The sequence below is a fragment of the Trichomycterus rosablanca genome, chromosome 21 (genome assembly GCF_030014385.1).
Source record: "Trichomycterus rosablanca isolate fTriRos1 chromosome 21, fTriRos1.hap1, whole genome shotgun sequence".
Classification (NCBI taxonomy): domain Eukaryota; kingdom Metazoa; phylum Chordata; class Actinopteri; order Siluriformes; family Trichomycteridae; genus Trichomycterus; species Trichomycterus rosablanca.
Genome location: NC_086008.1, coordinates 5,932,267 through 5,953,564, shown reverse-complemented (window position 1 = coordinate 5,953,564; position 21,298 = coordinate 5,932,267). Strand labels below are relative to the sequence as shown.

Below are 21,298 nucleotides of genomic sequence, written 5' to 3'. Positions count from 1 at the left end.
TGTTTCCTCCAAAGCCACAGCTCTAACACGTGTTAAAACGTAGACAAGTGCAATACCTCCACATATGTTGAATATTGCCTGTCAGTGGTTATTGCACTCATTCACTCTCGCTGGTGGTCCGTGCTGTCAGTGCTGTTGGCCAGTCTAACATCTACATACAGACATGATTGGATATGTTGTGACTGATGTGGCCTTTTATATCACAAAAAGATGACTTTTCCTTCATAAAATAGCACACATAGGAATTCACAGATTTTTAAATAAAACAAGTTATGTCAAATTAAGCAAATTTTTTGTACATTTAGTAGGGTCCTACACATTTGGTAACAAGTCATTCTGATAACATGCAAATTTACATCTTGTCCACAAATCAGATTTGATTAAGAATTCGAATTTGCCCTGCAGTCTTAACCATTTTGCAAGTAGAGCGAAAAAATTTAATTTCCACTCTATTTCCATCACGACTGTGTCCCTGTGCAATAAGTAAGGGTCATAAAGTCTGGGTTTGATGACTTTTGTTGGTGTGCAGGAAGTCCAGAGGCCTTCACAGAGCCCTGACCTTCTTGGCATTGGAAATAATTGGAATAAATTGGAAGGAACTGAGCTCACAAGTGAATTTTTGACTAAATTGGCAACATTTTCCACATACACACTTTAAAATTGTGTACAAAGCCTTTCCAGAAGAGTGGGGGGCAAGTGAGCAAGTCCATAATAACACATAACTTTATAATAAAATAATAATCTGCAGAAATGTCCCTCCCAAAAAGTTTAAATACTACTAAACTATTGAAATCAAATTTCTAGTTATTTGAAGGTGATCATCACTTTGGAAAAATCAGCTTTTCTTTGTTGTGGTTAAATTGAACTCAGTGTTTGGTGACTCATGGATGCTTCAGTGCAGTGTGATGTATGACACACGGTCCCAGCTATGACTTTTCTCTACTTTGGTACTAAAAATAACTTTTATTGTTCCTTTCCTAGTTTTATAACAGCTTTGGGAGGACAATATAGAGCAAGAGAAATCTATTCTTCTCTAGTCGTGAGGCTGCGACCGAGTCTAATGTAGATCCGATTAAGTTTAGGAAGCAAGAAAGGCACATTAAGTGAAGATACAGCAGGTTAATTATGCAGAGAGACAGCTAGAGAAAGTGAGGGAATCAGAACGAGAGTAATTCATAGATCCTCCTCACTCCTCAGGGCCTGAAGTACTTAACATTAGCGATGACTGAGTGAAGACGTCTCTGAAATCTGGCCATTCATCTGATTCTGAAACTGTTCCACATGCTTAATGCCACACACTGACCTGAATAGTTCAAACAATACAAAAGAAACTGCACATTACTTCCAGAATCATGAACAGTGACCTTTACTGCTACAACAGCCTTTACTCTTGTGGGAACGCTTCAAGACTGCTGGGATTCACTTCAATTCAGCTTCAAGTGCATTAGTGAGGTTAGCAACCTGGGTTTGAGTCTTAGTGTGGCATAGTTTGTTCTTTCAGAAGAGGCATGTGCTAGTCTGCAGGCTTCCTTGGCCACAGTGGGTGTCATGCATGTGGCAGGGGTCATGAAAGGACCAAGAAAAAAATGTTTACAGTGTTTAGTTCAGGGCTTTGTGAAAGCCGTTCAAGTTCTTCAGTAGCAAATTGAAACCAATCCTTTACCAACCTCAGTCTGTCCGTGGCAACATTGTCATGCTGTAATAGGGCTGTCCCCCATACTGTTGTTTAAAATGTCATTGTATGTTCCATCTTTTTCATTTACTAAAATTATGGGGCATCAAACCCGGCAAACGGCAAACATTACAGTTGGCACTGTGCATAAGGACAGTGCTTCGTCCAAGCTTTGGGCTATCAACTGAAAGGTTGAGAGTTCAAATTCCAACTCTGTCATGCAGCCACTGCTGGGTTCTTGAGCAAGGCCCCTAACCCTGCTCTGCTCCAGGAGCGCTGTACGATGGCTGACCCTGCGCTCTGACCCGTGAAGAAAGAATTTCATTGTACAGCACACCTGTACATGTATATATGACAAATTCTATTCTAAGAATCGAATAATGAGTAGCTCTACAACATTTCAGCCAATGGTGGGCATTGCACATGGTGATCTTAGGATTGTATGCTGCTTCTCAGCCTTCTAAAAAAAAACACTTCAGAGCTTAGATGTATTTACTCCTACACATTTCCACTATACAATAACTGGACGGAATTAGCCATAGAAGAAGGCTGCACGGTTGATGTTATGCACTGTGTGTGTTTAAAATAGAAAACAATATTATCATGTTGACTGACTGTTTAGGCAGTTCATTTACTAACCACGGCTGCACTGTGAGACCAGAGTTCTTTTTAAAATCTGGCTTTTTGCTCAGGTTTGTTAAAAAATGTATTTCTTTATAGCCTGTTGCTCTGCACACAACCAAATAAAGAGTTTGAAGGGTTTTGTTTAGGTAGAATAAGAAAGACGCTCTACTCTAAGCTTGCAGGAATTTTTGTGTGTGTATTTTCTCTCTGCTGTGTGTTGTGTGTGACCTTCAGTTAAGTAGTTCTGCGGATTTTGTTTGCACCGGATAAATGGGAAACTAAGAATAAACATGTTGATGCAGAACAAGATGAATCCTGAGAATAACTAGTGTTGCCATAGAACCAGGCTTACCAGGTCTGCGTGGTAAAAGTAGGTAAATGAGCAGCTAAAACCAGCCCAACAGTCTGAACATGCCCTCTGAAATCCTTTAAACGGCTTTTTATTCTAAAATGGCTAAAGTGTCAAAAGTGATAAATAATTTACATTATAATTGTTATTATTATCATTAATTTATATTGTATTTTTTACAAAACCCACAATACATTAAAATTCCAAATCTGCCTGCACATCTTTTACAAATACAGTGGTACCTTGAAACTCGACATCAGTTGGTTCTGGGAGTGGCATTGAGTTTAAAAGGTATTTTTTCCTATAAGGATGTTAATGTGTTCCATGGTCCCATGGAACTGCATATATTTTAGGTTAATGTAAAATAAAGGGGTTGTTTTTGACACTTATACACTGAAAATAACACAATATTTTCCCTTTACTTCTTTATTGTTTGCTTATGCTTCTTAATCATGGAGATGCTTGTTCTTGGAATACAGTATTCCGTAGCAGTAAGGGTGCATTCACATGAGAAGCAAAAAAAAAAGCTTTTGCACCGACTGTGCCGTTATTTCTATGGAGTGTGGTGGTGCAAGAAGCTTAACGTGACTTATTGTACTAAAACAAGCGAGAAATTTCATTAGTGGATAGAACTTATGAGCAGTAATAATTAAGAGACGTTTAGTGTTCCTGTGTTGTTTTTTTATTACATTAAGTCACATTAAGTTTTTTTAACAATAAGTGTTTTAGACTCACTCTGAAAAGCTGATTCTCACCCTTTCTCAGCGTCCCAAACTGTAACACAAGTTTAAAAGTGAAACAGGAGAAAAATACAGCTAAACACAGGTACATGTGGAGCTTTCAGAGTGGATTTGACGGTTATTCTACACAAATACATATTCGTCTCAAAGTCGCACTTTGATGACGTTTTACCGCACCGCTCAAGCCGAGTGCTGAACAAAGCGACAGTCACACACACGTCGAGTTTAAGGTAAACATTGAGTTTAAGGGTACAAATTTCTTGACGAAGGGTGTCGAGTTTCAAAGACAAGTTACCACTGTATTTGACTTATTATACTGTACATTATATTATACATTATACATAGCCAATGTTAGGAATAGAAAACATGACATGTATACCCTCTTTTGCATGTTCTGCATGGTAATAAATGTCTCATTTTAAGAAAAAATTACAGACCTAGAAATACTGTATAAAAATGTTAATAATGTTTTTGGGTGCAAAATGTCTATAGTGTTTAAAGCTTGTTTAGGATTTTTGGGGACCACAGAAAATGCTAAGATCTCTCTCATCTCAAACAGTAGGGTTTGTCCGTGTTGGTTTTCCAGTTCATGGTGCCTTTATTTTCCAATGACTTACTTTGAACCAGGGATCTTCAGTGCTATTCACAAATGCAATGCCATTTAAAACACTACCACTTGCTTAATGACAACAGCCGAGAAAAAAATGTTGATGCTTTATTTTGCTTATTCACTGTAAAAAAGAATAACTGTAATCAAAGAAATGCAGAGATGAAATGTTGCTTGGAAAACAATTCTGCTGATTCAGATATAACTCAATGTTCCACACACTTGCTTTTTGTCGATAGTTTTTTAATTATCTGGGGTTTTTTTTAATTTTCTGCTTTCCTGGTATATACAGTCAAACCCTGCCCCTGCTATACTGCACTGGAGATCAGTATTTCAGTATTTACTATAGCTAATCTTAACTTCACACTCATTGTGTAAACACCTAAAGTTCTCTTTCTCCTGTGTAGCCGGTGTGTTGTAAGGGGCTCTTGGGCCCCGCTCCAGGTCATATAGGAGCTCGGAGCTCATTGGAGGAACAGGCTCACCTGCTGCTGACTGACACAGAGAGACAGACCATGAATTACTACATCCAGGAGTATCAGCACGGCCACATCGGAGTGGAACCTCTTGCCATGGCCCTGTTCGAGCTCTTCAACACACATGCCAAGGTCTGGACATGTTATATTAATGTGCTTTGTAAGACATAGAAGTAACACAGTGCCAGGGCCAGTGTTCATCAAGCATCTATAATGATATCCAAATAACTGTTAAAAGACGCATAATGCCTGATTCACAATACAGGATAACTGGGCTGATTTGGGGGCTAATTTGCCTCTACAGAATTGCAAGAGAGGTCCAGATTTTAGGCTGGTTTTAAACGATCTTGTCTGATAATTATGTAGTACTGTTAAAAATCTGATCTACCCAAAATCCAGGTAAATTCATCAAAAATAAATAAATAAACAAAATCTGATAATAGATAAGTGTTAAGCTCAATTGTGTTTATAAAAAATGAAACATGTTGCAGTAGTAATACCAGTAATTCCATTTGAGACGAGTACGAAGCAACATTATAGTGCAATCTGAACTGATGCTTTCCGCAAGGGATAATGATCACAGAGACTATACAGGTATATAGTAATCTTAAAGAGGAACAATTTTGTTGCTCAAAACCATTTACAAGACAAAGCCACAAAAAAACAGACCCATAATATTTCTGTTTCTGTGGAATCATGAACAATAAGGCACTTTTGGTAATGGTGCATAGGGGAAGATGATACATTTTTAACCCTTAAGTCGTACACATCTTCTTCTGACTTAAAACCATGCAAAGCTGCAAATTGTGAAAACTCAGTACAGCCAGCATTGCTGCCCGGTGGTCGCCATGTTTGTTAATATTTAAACTCACATTTGTTTGCCAGAAACTCAATCTGATCTCAGGTCATTTAAATAAGTAAATGGATCCTGAACATTTCTCATTACAGATGTATTCGCCCTTTTTTCTTTTGCATTGTGCCAATTTGGGTATATCCAGTTTCCCTTTGCATGCTGGAGAACCTTGATGCTTTCTGTTTACAGACGGATGGGGATGAGATTAAAAAAACTGTATTATGGGATTATTATACAATTTATGTTTACACAGAGAATTAGTTACTGTATTTTTTTGTAAACTCCGTAGCTCACCCTGCTGGCGGAGGTGAGGGCTCTGGTCGTTCCTCAAGATCTGGAACGATTTGACAGGCAGGTGGTTCATCATGAAATGGAGACATGGAGGATGAGACAGGAAAACCAAGGCATGATGCACCACCCTGAAACCATCTGCGTATCTCATCCTGAGAGCCATGCCCTATCAGCCTGCCAGCTGACTGCATCAGCCACAGGCTACACTCAGGCAAGTGTGTTTTGGTCATTTAAGCCGTGTCTTTTTATATCTGCCATGCTTTAGGCTAATTCTCCTTGGTGCTTTAGACAACCTATCTGATACTATCTAAAAATAAATCATCTAGATATGTTTGCCCTTTTCCCTGATTGGTTCAGAATGTAGCCTCGCAAAAATACCAGGTTTAATTCTTTAGCTGCAGGATAAACTGATATTACTGATGCCAGTAAATTATCAGGTGCTGAACATTGACCAAAACTGAGGCTAGAAATGTCTGCAGTTGTTTAGATTTATTTCTGGGATCTTTTGGGACTTTCTGAATAAGTTTTCTCTGAGCCCTTATTATTGTTCAGCATTTTAGCAGGCCACAGTTTTTTATGATCTATGTTCCATTTTTTCTTGATTTATAAATATTGGCTCTCGCTGTGCTTTGGTGAAAAATCAGCTTGTTTCTGCTGCCACAGCGACTTCTACTGTAACTGAGGTGCTGACACAGCCGTCAGAGAAGTTTAGTGTGTTTCTCTAATCATACTACGGCTCAAAATGTAAGTCTACTGCTGGCTAGTAAAAAGAAAAGCTGATTGGTTTACATGTTACAGAAGGGATGTCTGATAGTTTGTGAACAATGCAATAAGGGGGGGCTGGACAATAAAACAATTGGAAGGTCCAGTTTTGCACAAATACACACTGCTAATCTTCTGACAAGGCTTTCCACTACATTTTCAAATATGAATACAGAAATTCATTTTCATCATGAGCATCGAGTTGGGAACTGACATTGGACAGAAAGGCCTGGCTTACAATCTGTGTTCCAGTTCATTCCAAAAGCCTAAGATTGGGGGTTTATGCAAGTTATTTAAGTTCTTTCTTACCAAGCTTTTTTTATGGACCATTTTTGTATATGCTGGAAGGACCATTTACTTAAATAACCACTTTAAATAAAATATTTTCACTGCTCTAGTGTTCAAGGTCACTGTGCATCATTGTGCAGTGCATGCCATTGTGCACGTTCATCTATTTAGTTTTTTGTGTGGCCTCTCCGCCACTAAAACCCAATTCTTGAAGTATACCACAGCACATGATACAATTTTTTCTCAGCTGAAATCTAGCAAACCCAGGTGAAAGTCTACTTTAGAAATGACTACATGTATAATTACAAAAATAGTACAGAAGTAGTACAAAAGGTGTTCACCGAGTAACATTGATGGAATGTCATGAAAAAACAATCCATGTGGAGCTGATTTGTTTGGATGATAACGCAAACAGTGTTGTGTTTTTATAGAACGAGTGCAGGATGGATGGATGTGCGGAGGCAGGACCTGCACGGGCTTTCAACTCCCTACCGGAAATAACTTTGGTGAGTACTTCAGCACTCACAAAGGGTTGTGGGGTCAGGGTGCTTGGAACCTGGAATTCACTGACATTATGCCATTATGCTTAAACAAAACAAGCTGAGCAAACCATTAACAGATTGGTAGCTTTATTTGTTTTATTTAACTATAAATACAATTTTGACACTTTCAGTATGTAACAGATCACTAGTTTAGTTTAGCTCGGTTCACTGATCCCCAACACCCATCCTACCCCAGACAGTTCACATTTTCTGGAAACACTTTTGGCTGTTTGTTTGGTTCAAACACAAAGTCAAAGACTGTTTGTCAGTCTTAAGATTTCAGTGGATTTTATAAGTGCATTGTGGGTTTTCTGATTACATGACAAAATCTCTTGGGCCAGAACATACATCAAGCGAGTAAGATTTTAAATCTGGTGGTGTAAAAGTTCTTAAATGTAATTTAACTTTGTGGCATGACCTCTTTAATCTTTCATTTTTCTAATTCTATTTTTTTGCATTTTCCCCTCTTTCCTTCCTAGTCTTATCAAATTAAATCTAGTTGTATCTAATACCCTAATTGCAACTTATTTTGCCGCTGCATACCCCCACCCGGATCGAGTAGATCTGCAGACTCCAACACGCATACAAACGCTGACCGCATTTAACCTGTCAGCGACGGAGTCTCACAGAGAATAGTATCATGTATGTAGAGTCACACACTGTTATCTGTAATGAGGAACGTGTTCGACCAATCCTTCCCAGTCGTGTCTGTGTAGGCACACTAGCACAGCTATGATTCAAACCCAAAACTCTTTAATCCTTTTTAATGGTTATGATTAAATAAAGCTGGTCACTTCCATGTGCCCATATACAACTTCATATTAATACCCTTGGTTTTGGAATGGGATCTTCAACAAGTTATGATCAGATGTCCACAAGTAAATAGGGCTAGTTTAACTGCAACAATTAAAAATTATATAGGACAGAGGTCAGGAAGAAAACCCAAACTGTCACCTTTTGCCAAAAAGAAATTTGTCCATATTTACATTTACATTTTCAGCATTTGGCGTTATTCAAAGTGACTTACAGTACTGTGACAGTATACAGTCTAAGCAATTGAGGGTTAAGGGCCTTGCTCAAGGCCCCAACAGTAGCAACCTGGCAGTGGTGGGGCTTGAACCAGCGACCTTTCGATTACTAGTCCAGTACCTTAACCATTAGGCTACAACTGCCCTTGATCAGGTTTATTTCAAAATCCAGAAAAAGAAGGTCAAAATTTAAGTTGCCAGAAAGTAGAAAACACTGTTTGGAGTCAAGCAAGCACATTTTACATGGTCATGTCTTTGAGGCTGCTGTGCAGAAAAGAATCCAGGTTTCAAAATGGTGCACTAAAGATAAGGATGTTGTTTATCGCATAGACATGAAAAAGCTGAAAAGTGACAGCCTTTCAAGTCCATGTTGATATGAAGCTTGCTCGACTTTGGACAGATTTGCCCATGTTCCAGCAGCTTTCAATTCATGACAGACTTGTTATTTAGTGGTCTTTGGATTATTGGATAAGTTGACCATTATTCTATGTACTTTGTACAGGGTGCAAACCAATTAGTCCTGTTTATATGAGCACCTAGAAGTCACAAGTTATAATCAATCATACTCACTAACAGTAAGATACCAAAGGCCATGTCACAAAGTTAAACACATCTTGACGTCACTGAATTATGAATCTAATTTGCTTTGTATATATTTTCTCCAGCAGAATGTTTTCATAATTCACTTGTTTTAAACACCAACTGTCCACCAGTTTTATGAATTCCAAATAGCAGTGATTCAGGGTTAAGTTTATAATGAGTTGACATTTTGAAATGAAATATCAAGCCTCTCTAAAAACGGAGAAATGTCAGAATGTTTTCTCTTGGGTTTGCATGATCTCCAGTTATTTTATTATTTATTTATTCATTCATTCCGTTTAACTTTGATGGCTGTAACTGATTGTTTTAAATAACAGCACAGTTACTGAAATGTACAACTGGGGATGACTGACCCAGTAAAGTGTTTACAGTCATAAGGGTTTATTAGAGATTTTAGCAAAATCGTCCTTTATAGCCCAAACAAACGATGCAGGCATATACCATCAAGAAATGTCTATGTTCTTTAAGTGTGGATAAAAAAATGAAAATCACAGCTTTAAACTAAATTTGCAGTGCATTGCAAAAGGGGAAAAAATCTATAAACGATGAGAAAGTTAAAGAGCAGTAGTTAGCAAGAATTAAACATACATCTAAATAAGACAATTGGAATACAAAAAGGGTCAGGCAGGTGTGGAACATGAAAAGGGTCAGAAAGCTAATTTGGAAAAAGCACTGGCCATGTTATGTGTAAAATTACAGCTTAGTGTGCAGGGCATCTATGATACTGTTTCACAACTAGATCTAAAAATATTTTCAGAGCTTCCTCTTTTACTATAAAGCTGGTTTTTCAAACCTTTTTTCAAGCGACCCACATTTTGTCCATGATTTTTTACGAGATCCAGCCAACACAATGCATCGCAGGCAACAATGCAGGCAACACTCTCTCTGAGATGTAACATAAAGCCTCCACAAGGGGGGGGTTCACGTACAAGTTTATTTAATTATTATTATTTTTCTCTGTGGCCCATTTTTTTCAGCTCCCAGGGTTTAAAAACCCTGCTATAAAGAATTGATAAATGCTTTTTTGGATAGTTAACCAGTCTAAATAGAATCATTTCTACTTTTAGAATATGATCGAACATGTATATATTGCATTATTATTTCAGGATGAACTGCAGTCTTCATCAGATTCTTCGCCTCTTTGTAGAGCCCTCCATCCTCCTGGACACGGAAGTCCGAAGTTTCAAATTAAACGCCCCTCATCAAAACTGTGCCAAACCAACATGTTCTTTACAGCCCCCTGCAGAATGCACCAGGGAACCCACACTCAGGACCATACACACCCACACTCACCCGGCTCGTCTCGTGCTTCCCCGTGCACCGTCCACCATAACTCCTCCTCATGTAGCGCTCATGTCACGCCTCCTTGCTCCCTTTATCACTCCCCTCCGTGCTCTCGCCACCGACCCAGCTCCTCAGCAGCCCCTCCTGCCAAAGACCTGATCCAGTTTCTGAGGAGCAGGCAGGGGGCCATAACACCTTCCCATCTGCATTGTTCGAGCCGATCACAGGCTGCCACACCGACCCTCAGTGGGTCTGCCCACAACTCTCCATCGTGTTCACTCACACTGCTCATGCCCCCAGCACCTCCATGCAGCCCGGAGAAGCCTGAGGTGATAATCTCTGCTCCGAATACCAGGCCCAGTACAGCACGCCATCATAGACTCAACCATGGACAGGAGACAGCAGAGGAGACAAAAGTCCAACCAAGAGGTGAGAGGAGTCTAAAAAAAAAAAACTTGACTACATGAATTACTATAAAATTAAGCACTGGTCCCAATTATCAATTTAGCTAAAAGTAAATAATGAGGCACAACCATCCATGACTGGAAGTCAAACAAAGCACATTTGGCACTGCTTTTGGGTTGAAAGAATGACATTCGTTGAATGACATTATTGTTACATACAAGCCAACTGTTAGCTTATATATAAATGTTAGCTTATATATAAAAATGAGCTATTATTGATTTTGAATGGGTATTAGCTTAACAACATTGGGGCTGGCCTGCAGTTCACACTACACGACTGGATCTCTTGTAATCGGGAGTCTTTCAAGTCGGTGTTGCTTTCACACTACACGACTGGATCTCTTGTAATCGGGAGTCTTTCAAGTCGGTGTTGCTTTCACACTACACGACTGATCAGCGATAGGGGGTTTCACACTACACCATCTATCACCAACTGGAATCTCAGGCGAGCTTCTCTGGTCTCCCAAACTACGTTTTGTCACAAAAACAAACGTGAAAAGTGATAAAAAGGTTTAATGATACCACGTCCAAAAACGTTTGTGCTAATGATAAGATCAGAAATACTGTAAAACTTGTGTGTGTGCCGGTGTATTCTCATATAAACTATATTATGCCCTGTCCCACCTTCTCCCCTGCGTTTTCCCTCACACCGTATCTTGCGTTCTCATTGGCTCTTCGACATAGCACTCATTTCCAGTCGGGCAACTCAGATCCAGATATTTGACAAGCTAGAAATCTCTCGAGCGCTTGGCGAGCCGCTCGGATCGAGTTGTTGAGTAGTCCACACATAGCGATTGAAAGCCGAGTTTCGACCGCCGAGTTGCTCCCGAGCCGGCAAATCTAGCGCCAACCAGTCGGCGAGCGAAAATCAGGGCAAAAATCGTGTAGTGTGAACTAGGCATTACATAGCTTAGAGCAAGCACATGTTAGCCTTTTTAACAGAATGGTATCTATGAATAACACTGAAGTAATGTGTAGCAGTGTTCTGAATACGTTTGTTTTATCTGTCTAATTGATTTTTCAAGAATATTGGTGACTAGACCATTCCTGTAATCAGGAAAACAGAACTCTTTGGGGTGCTGAGTGCGTTAGGAGGATGTGAACAAAAGCCATTTGGCAACCCTGGTGATCAAAACAGGGGAGTTGCAAAAGTTATTTAGTTTGATTTTGCATCACTGAAATATGAAACAGGACAAGTTTACCCTTAGCACATTACATGATATTACATTGGAGCTTTAATGTTTGTGTGCTATATTCAATTCTGTGTGGGAGTAAAAAGTGCAAGTGTGCTTTTATGTCAGCAGAATCGTAGGAGTTTCAACCTATTTTCTAAGCTTTTGCTGCACCTACAGCTATTTTATTATCTCTCCTTTGTTCTGTGGGCATCGTAGTGAGTGCTGGGTAACAATCAGCCTGTGTCTGCTGCCAGGTGCTACGTTATCCCAGCTCTCAGACAGTGGACAGACCCTGAGTGAGGACAGTGGGGTGGACATCGCAGAGGCAGGGGGACAAAGTAAGGACAGTCCCCGGCCTGGTAAACCTGTACCCCAACATGCTTCAGGCGAGCCTCAGGGGTCAGGGGGACGTGCACAGGCCGTCAATCATCAGGTGAGGACCAGGCAACACATTGAACTCCTAGATATGCTAGATTGTTAAAATCATGTGTTGCATATTATTCTATACAGTGGACTTTTACAGTGGTCTTTTATTCACACTCATTCATGGCATGTTATATTTAAGCATTCAGCCATCCAGGTTCTTTATACAAACACTGACTATAGAAAGGATTTTACTGAAGAGCTCAGTACCTTTGATTGACAAGGGCAGACAGCCCTTTCCAACACATCAGTTTTTGTCTGTCCTGTATAGGCAATCTCAGTCAATTATTAGTGAATTGAAAATGTCTAGGAGCATCAACAGCTCAGCTACAAGCCAGAGACATAGAATAAAATGGTTTTCTCTGAAAGAAGGTCAACACTAGAGTTCTGTATTAACTTCAGAGAAACTTCAGAGTGTCTATACATCTCCTAAAGAAATATCATCATGTTCCTAAGTTTACCAATATCTCTCTTGTCCTAATTAAACAAGTGCTAACACTGGAATTATCAGTCAAGGTTGCTAAGAAAACTTTATTAAACAAAGAACTAAGTGATACAGCAGGGTTTAGACAGGACTTAATCTCTCTTTGTTCTGTAGACAGGACTGCTTGAGCCAATACTGATACGAGTGTCCAAGGGTTCCAGTACACTGGGTATTGCAGTGGAAGGTGGCGCCAACACGAGACAGCCTTTACCACGCATCACCACCATAAAGGTGTGTATTAGCTGTGCCCAAAAACCACTTCAAGGGTTATAGTGTAAGCTGTTTGTCTTCTTCCTATCTTTCCTTCTTGTTTCTTTTCTTTCTTTCTTTTTTATTCCTCTCTTTCTACCTTATTTTTTCTTCTCACCGTCTTTTTTTTCTACTCTAAATTGTCCTTAAGTATGCTGAGGGTGTAAATGGGTCTGACAGACTGACTGGCACTCTGGCTGGGCTGTTTCTTCCATTTGGTGCTGGACCCAGTGCCACTCTTAATTACATTAAAGCTGTTATTACAGATCAGTGAAACTTTTCAAGGCTTGGCAAATTTGGTTTTGTGTTCCATCTTATTTGTGTCTTGCTGTGGCCCCCTAACCACCCCACCTAAGATGTTTAAAAAAGTTCATATTGGACATTGGAAACCTATGACTGTAATACATAGCAATTTATTATCTGTGTCACTAGCTGTTTTTTAGCTAGATATTTGCTGTCCAGAGTAAGGATTTTTTACTAAGAAAACACTTCTGTAAGCTGCTGGACTGCTAATTTTGCCTACTGTCCTTTTCACTTTTCCCCCCACTGATTTCTAATAAAATAGAAATAGCTGATAGCTAATAAAAAATCCACAAACTTCTTTTCAAAAAAGCATTTTCAGACCCTGGAGATCCTAATGAAAAGACCTATTTATATTCAAATTTAAGCTTACTGACTTTCAGGTTTCAGATTCTGATGGGAACGTAATGAAGCGAGCCGATTCGTTTAACCAAGCCTAATTCGACTGGGCTGAGCGGGAACCATGCTGACAGGCATTACATTCTATTTAAAAAGCCATATCCCCATGAACACTTAGCTTAGAGGGTCAGTAGAACAGCACTGCCAGTTAGCCTATTAGTCATACAGCTAACAGCTTACAAGTCATTTGTGAATTTTAACTACTTCAGATTTAAATTGACCTCAATGACCACTTGAACTAATAATTTAATGTCAGAGCACCGTAGCACCCGATAATCATTTCTTTAAAGATTCTTAAATACAATTCACCTAATTTGCCATTTCACTTCAGGTTTGTGGATTATAACTGAAGTATTAGAATATTCAGGGGTCAGCTGCTGTGTCTGTAGATAACCTTTTGTGAATGTGTGTTTGTAAGAGGAACAGACTTTCTTTTGTTTTCTCTGCACATGAAAATAAAAGACTTTCTCTTTGGTGTAGTCAGCAAATATGGTTTAATTAAGCTGAAGCTAGTTTTACGAGGGTTCTTCAAAAAGTCTCCACGCTTTTTTAACTCTATTTATTAAGAATTTTAAAAACATATGACATCACGTTTCTACATAATCACCTTCAGATGCATTTTTCCCAGTGTCGTACCAACTTTTTAATGCCATCAGCAAAAAATGTTTTTGGCTGAGCGCGTAGCCACTGATGCACCGCTGCTTTCACATCATCATCACATGAAAATGTTCTTCCCCTTAAAGCTTCTTTGAGCGGTCCAACAAAGGTCCAGATGGTTCTAAATCTGGACTATAAGCTCTCTCCAATTACTACTCCTTCCACCCTCTGAGTTTCCAACGAAAATATAAAACCATTTTCCCAAAAAGCCAGACTTTCAAAACATGCATATAGCTTTGTGAAATTAAATACACAGTATTGTGCATTTATTCGGATTGAATTCATGGCTATAAAAAGCTTACAGAGCAAATAAAAACTTTGGTGACAGCCTACTACAAATACCAGCAGCATTAACTTCTACAGCAGGGGTACTCAAATATGTATCATAAGGGTCCACTTACCTCATTTCCACAAAGTTAAAGGTCATTCCCTCTTGTGTGGCCATGAAGTTTTGTCCCCACTAAGAAACCTTCACAAAACGTATTTTTCTTTATCATAAAATCGAACAAAGACGACAAGCGGTGCATTGTCTGTGTGGTCTGTTGATTCATCCACGGCCAGAGAAATAGATTTAGGCTGTATTTAGAAATGGCAAAGTTGCTTTAATAAATCTCAGCATGTACTTCAGTTGGTCCTGCTGCAGTAGAATCTGAACATTTCTGCCATTTCGAGTTCTTGTTTTTTATGAACATGACATCTATCACCTCATACACTTTCATTATTTCAGATTCATGCCACTATAAGTGAAGCCTCTTTTGCTTACTGTTATTGTCACTGTTTTAACCATAATTCTGCTTGTGGATTGATGTGATGCTTTTAGCTGGTTTATTTCCGTGGTTCTTTCTCACCACCGTGTTTTGTGGGTAGTTTTGTTCAACATTTGGTCTCTAGTGGCGCCTCACGGTACCAACACAACAGCCACGGTTTTATCACAAATCAAGCGCGTCAGTTTTGTGCTTCTCTGAGGGAGAATAAACTCATATTTTTCTGTCCATTACTTTTTAAATTTTCTCTTCATTGTACTTGGTAATTATGAACAAGCCATTTTACTTTTTAAACGCGACATTAGCCTTTTGTTGTTAAACGGTTTTGACGACGCTGTTATCACGGACGCAGGGTTGCCAGATTGCAACAGCCAAAAACCTTTTCAAAATCCACCAAAATGCATGAAAAACAGCCCAAACCAACACAGGATAAGCAGATGATGTTTAGCATTTCAAAGATCATAAACCAGTCAAACCACCATGACCACCATGACCTACAAATTAATATCTTAAAATGTACAGATCAGTCATTATAAATTATAAAGGACGAATTATTTTTTACATCATTTTACATTATTTTTAAATTATTACAATCATCTGTAGCAGGTGATATCCAGTGCTTTAATTCAGGTTCACTTTCCCATTCCTTTCGGTAATTGCTTTTGTATTTTCCCCAATTTGGCATTGTGAGTGCTAAACAAGCCAAAACCATTAGCCTAGAAACGCCGTTGCCGTCTAACATATGATTCACAGTATCGATGGGTGTGGAAACGGTGTCTTTTGGACTGGAAAGAATGACAACAGTGACATCGCTAAGACGTTTATTTATTTATTAGGATTTTAATGTCAGAAACGGTACTCACTCGTTACACAAGATTCATCAGTTCACAAGTATAATGTCAAACCCAGTCAAGGACAATTTTGTATGTCCAATTCATCTCACTTGCATGTCTTTGAACTGTGGGAGGAAACCAGAGCTCCTGGAGGAAACCCACACAGACATGGGAAGAACATGCAAACTCCACACAGAAAGGACCCGGAGCGCTCCACTTGGGGATCAAAACCAGGACCTTCTTGCTGTGAGGCGACAGTGCTACCCACTGAGCCACCGTGCCGCCCCACTAAGACGTTTAACAGCTTGTTAAAATAACTGCATGTCTCTGTGATGGCACTGTTCCCAGAGAAATCGCTCAGAACGAGAGGAGAGGGGTTTTTAATTTGTGATTTTGTACTAAATCTGAAATTAAATGCATTTAAGACTTGACCTGTCTTATTGCCCGAACCTATTGAGTGGCTTTGTGATGATTCCTCATATTATACTGGAGAAAATCCCAAATGGAGGAAGCACTAACTAATTTAACCAACTATATTTATACTACATACAGTGGGGCCAAAAAGTATTTAGTCAGCCACTGATTGTGCAAGTTCTCCTACTTAGAAAGATGAGAGAGGTCTGTAATTTTCATCATAGGTACACTTCAACTATGAGAGACAAAATGAGAAAAAAAAATCCAGGAAATAACATTGTAGGATTTTTAAAGAATTTATTTGTAAATTATGGTGGAAAATAAGTATTTGGTCAATAACAAAAGTTCAACTCAATACTTTGTAACATAACCTTTGTTGGCAATGACAGAGGTCAAACGTTTCCTGTAAGTCTTCACCAGGTTTGCACACACTGTAGCTGCTATTTTGGCCCATTCCTCCATGCAGATCTCCTCTAGAGCAGTGATGCTTTGGGGCTGTCGCAACACGGACTCCACAAATTTTCTATGGGGTTGAGGTCTGGAGACTGGCTAGGCCACTCCAGGACCTTGAAATGCTTTTTACGGAGCCACTCCTTCATTGCCCGAGCGGTGTGTTTGGGATCATTGTCATGCTAGAAGACCCAGCCACGTTCCATCTTCAATGCTCTCACTGATGGAAGGAGGTTTTGGCTTAAAATCTCACGATACATGGCCCCATTCATTCTTCCCTTAACACGGATCAGTCGCCCTGTCCCCTTTGCAGAAAAACAGCCCCAAAGCATGATGTTTTTACCCCCATGCTTCACAGTAGGTATGGTGTTCTTGGGTTCTTCTTCTTCCTCCAAACACGACGAGTTGAGTTTTTACCAGAAAGTTCCATTTTGGTTTCATCTGACCACATGATATTCTCCCAATCCTCTTCTGGATCATCCATATGCTCTCTGGCAAACTTAAGACGGGCCTGGACATGTACTGGCTTAAGCAGGGGGACACGCCTGGCACTGCAAGATTTTAGTCCCTCTCGGTGTATTGTGTTACTGATGGTAGCCTTGTTACTTTGGTCCCAGCTCTCTGCAGGTCATTCATCAGGTCCCTCCGTGTAGTTCTGGGATTTTTGCTCACCGTTCTCATGATCATTTTGACCCCACGGGATGAGATCTTGACCCCAAGGGAGATAATTAATGGTCTTGTATGTCTTCCATTTTCTTACAATTGTTCCCACAGTTGATTTATTCACACCAACCTGCTTGCCTATTGTAGATTCACTCTTCCCAGCCTGGTGCAGGTCTACAGTTTTCTTCCTGGTGTCCTTCGACAGCTCTTTGGTCTTGGCCATGGTTGAGTTTGGAGTCTGACTGTTTGAGGCTGTGGACAGGTGTCTTTTATACAGATAACGAGGTCAAACAGGTGCCATTAATACAGGTAATGAGTGAAGGACAGAAGAGCTTCTTAAAGAAGAAGTTACAGGTCTGTGAGAGCCAGAAATCTTGCTTGTTTGTGGGTGACCAAATACTTATTTTCCACCATAATTTACAAATAAATTCTTTTAAAATCCTACAATGTGATTTCCTGGATTTTTTTTTCTCATTTTGTCTCTCATAGTTGAAGTGTCCCTATGATGAAAATTACAGACCTCTCTCATCTTTCTAAGTAGGAGAACTTGCACAATCAGTGGCTGACTAAATACTTTTTGGCCCCACTGTATATACTATTTTTGCAGATGTGAAATGTAAGATATTGTGTATGAATCGTAAGGTTAAGGACTCAGTGGAGGAGTGCGGAGTCACAGCTTCTAAATCTCAGTATGTGCCTGGTCTAATCTCCTAGTTCAGATTAATTTAAACTGCATTAGTCAGCAATGTGCAGAATGCTGTGACCTTACAATCCAATTATTTAAGAGCCACCCCCCCCCCCATGTCACACATTTGCAATGTTCCTTATATGAACACTTATTTACACACAACATATAAACACTTACTGTGAAATGTAACCTTTTAGAATGATCAACACTGAGTTTAGCGTTTTATGTCTGGAAAACTCGCTATGTTAGAAACACCGGTGGAATTGTACATCCTGTTCTCATTACTTTGGGTCTTGCAGATATGAGAGGTGCATTATGGGAGTAAAGCGCTGTGACCTTGTGCTTAGTACGCCTCTGCCCTCAAAGCTAATGAGTGTTAAAGACGAGTACAGAGGTGCAGCAGTGGAGCTGTCAGGACTGGCCTTTCTCCAGCCATTTGTCTACCACCCGAACTTTCTCCATCCAGAGTTTCTCTCTCCTTCTCTCAACCTAATTGGTGCTGTATGTCTACCTTGACAGAAGTCTCTAGCTAATCACATCAGGCCAAGATCACTCCCATAATTCTTTCCTTTCTCCCAGCTCTTGTCAATTGTACTGTTTTTATAAATGGTCTGGCATAGGCTGGCTTTCTTTATTCAAAACTTCCCTTTTTCCTGTGTAACCCATTTCAAAGCAAAGTTACAGTGCTTTTAAAAATATACAGCGGGGAAAATAAGTATTGAACGCATCAACATTTTTCTCAGTAAATATATTTCTGATGGGACTACTGACATGAAATTTTCACCAGATGTTGGTAACAACCCAAGTAATCCACACATACAAAGAAGTCAAAACAAGTCCATTAATTAGGTTATGTGAAAAAAAGTGAAATGACACAGGGAAAAAGTATTGAACACGCTTACTGAAATTCATTTAATATTTAGTAGAAAATTCTTTGTTGGTAATGACAGCTTCAAGACGCCTTCTGTATGGAGAAACTAGTCGCATGTATTGTTCAGGTGTGATTTTGGCCCATTCTTCCACACAAACTGTCTTCAGATCATGACGGTTCCGAGGGCCTCTTCTATGAACTCTGATTTTCAGTTCTTTCCATAGATTTTCAATTGGATTTAAGTCAGGTGATGGACTGGGCCATTCTAGCAGCTTTATTTTCTTTCTTTGAAACCACTTGAGAGTTTTCCTGGCTGTGTGTTTGGGATCATTGTCTTGCTGAAATGTCCACCCTCATTTCATCTTCAGCATCCTGGTGGATGGCAGCAGATTCTTATCAACAATGTCTTATATGACGTCTGCCAGTACCATATGCTGAGAAACAGCCCCACACCATGATGTTCCCACCTCTAAACTTCACTGTTGGTATGGTGTTTTTGGGATGATGTGCAGTGCCTTTTCTCCTCCAAACATGGTGTGTGCTATGACATCCAAAGAGTTCAATTTTGGTCTCATCTGACCAGACTATATTCTCCCAGTATTTTATAGGTCTGTCCAAATGTTGTGCAGCAAACTTTAAACGAGCTTTAACATGCTTTTTCTTCAGTAATGGAGTCTTGCATGGTGAGCGTGCATAAAGGCCATGGCAGTTGAGTGCATTACCTATAGATTTCTTTGAAACAACTGTACCTGCTAATTCCAGGTCTTTCTGAAGCTCTCCGCGAGTGGTCCTTGGCTCTTGGACAACTCTTCTGATTATTCTTTTGACTCCTCTCTTAGAAATCTTGCGAGGAGCACCTGGTTGTGGCCGGTTTATGGTGAAATGATGTTCTTTCCACTTCCAGATAATGGCCCCAACGGTGCTCACTGGAACATTCAGAAGTTTAGAAATACGTCTGTAACCAATACCATCAGTATGTTTTGCAACAATAAGGTTGCGAAGGTCTTGAGAGAGCTCTTTGCTTTTACCCATCATGAGATGCTTCTTGTGTGACACCTTGGTAATGAAAAACCTTTTTGTAGGCCATCAATTAGGACTAAACCAGCTGATATTATTTTGCACTGATAGGGGCAGGATAGCTTTCTAAATACTGACAGATTTCAGCTGGTGTTTTAGCTTTCCATGCCTTTTTGCACCTCCTTTTCTTCATGTGTTCAATACTTTTTCTCTGTGTTATTTCACTTTATTACACATAACTTAATTTTTGGACTTATTTGTTTTGACTGCTTTATATGTGTGTATTACTTGGGTTGTAACCAACATCTGGTGAAAATTTCATGTCAATAGTCCCATCAGAAATATATTTACTGAGAAAAATGTTGATGCGTTCAATACTTATTTTCCCCGCTGTATATCCTCTATAGATGTAGAGTATGTGTGTTGCATAAAATGATATGCTGTTTTAGAAATGTTACTTTTCTGAGAGACAAATGATAAATCAGCATGAATCAGCAAGTGTCACACAGTGGTTCTTAATTTCAGCTTTTGCTTTAACCAAACGATCTTTGAGCATTGAGCGAATCATCAGTGACTTTATGACATATCTTTGTCAAACTAAACTGCTATATGTGGCTAAGCTGTTAGTATAACTGTTGATGACCTGCAAAAAAGTATTGTTAATATTATTATACTTATTATACTTAAGATAGTAATACACCCAATCCTGACGCCAGTCCAGAGCAAGGCTACATACTTTTACGCACATAATTACTTACATCAACCTTTTGTAAAAATGAGTAAACCAAAATTCCTTTACCCCTAATGCTCTTTACTTTTCTCTCTTTCAGAAAGGGGGTTCTGCTCATCTCAGTGGACAGTTACGGGTGGGTCAGGTGATTCTGGAAGTAAACGGTGTGTCACTAAAAGGCTTGGAGCATCGGGACGCTGCACGTGTCATTGCTGAGGCCTTTAAGACCAAAGAGAAGGACCACATTGACTTCCTGATCGCTGACTTTAATGTTGCCCTATAGAGAGACTTGACAAACATGAAAACCTTGCACCTTACTTAACATGTAAACAACAGACTGTAATAACTCAAACTCGGATCCCAGTGATCAAATATATCCTACCTGACCACACTGCTTCCATCCACTGGACCAGCTTTTTCAGATGTTTGAAAAATGACATTTTGCTTTACCTTATGTAAAATCATTAGAAAAGTTTTAAATGAATTTGACATTGATTATTAAACTAGAATAGTAGAATGAAAGCTTTCGACTTGCTGCCTTGGCTCAAGGACGTTCTGATGCTGGCCAGAGAAAGATGGAAGGAGCTAATGGATAGTGCTT

General features: G+C 39.5%; 1 protein-coding gene across 1 annotated transcript in view; it reads left to right on the top strand.

Moving 5' to 3' along the window:
* whrnb (whirlin b) overlaps positions 1-20,992 on the top strand; it is a 58,802-nt gene extending 37,810 nt beyond the window's left edge. The window contains exons 6-12 of the mRNA XM_063017855.1: positions 4,400-4,600; positions 5,611-5,823; positions 7,094-7,168; positions 9,939-10,545; positions 12,010-12,188; positions 12,777-12,893; positions 20,798-20,992. Coding sequence (XP_062873925.1) covers positions 4,400-4,600; positions 5,611-5,823; positions 7,094-7,168; positions 9,939-10,545; positions 12,010-12,188; positions 12,777-12,893; positions 20,798-20,980 — 1,575 coding nt within the window. The 3' untranslated portion in view covers positions 20,981-20,992. The remainder of the gene's footprint in view (positions 1-4,399; positions 4,601-5,610; positions 5,824-7,093; positions 7,169-9,938; positions 10,546-12,009; positions 12,189-12,776; positions 12,894-20,797) is intronic.
* The last annotated feature ends 306 nt before the right edge of the window (positions 20,993-21,298 follow it).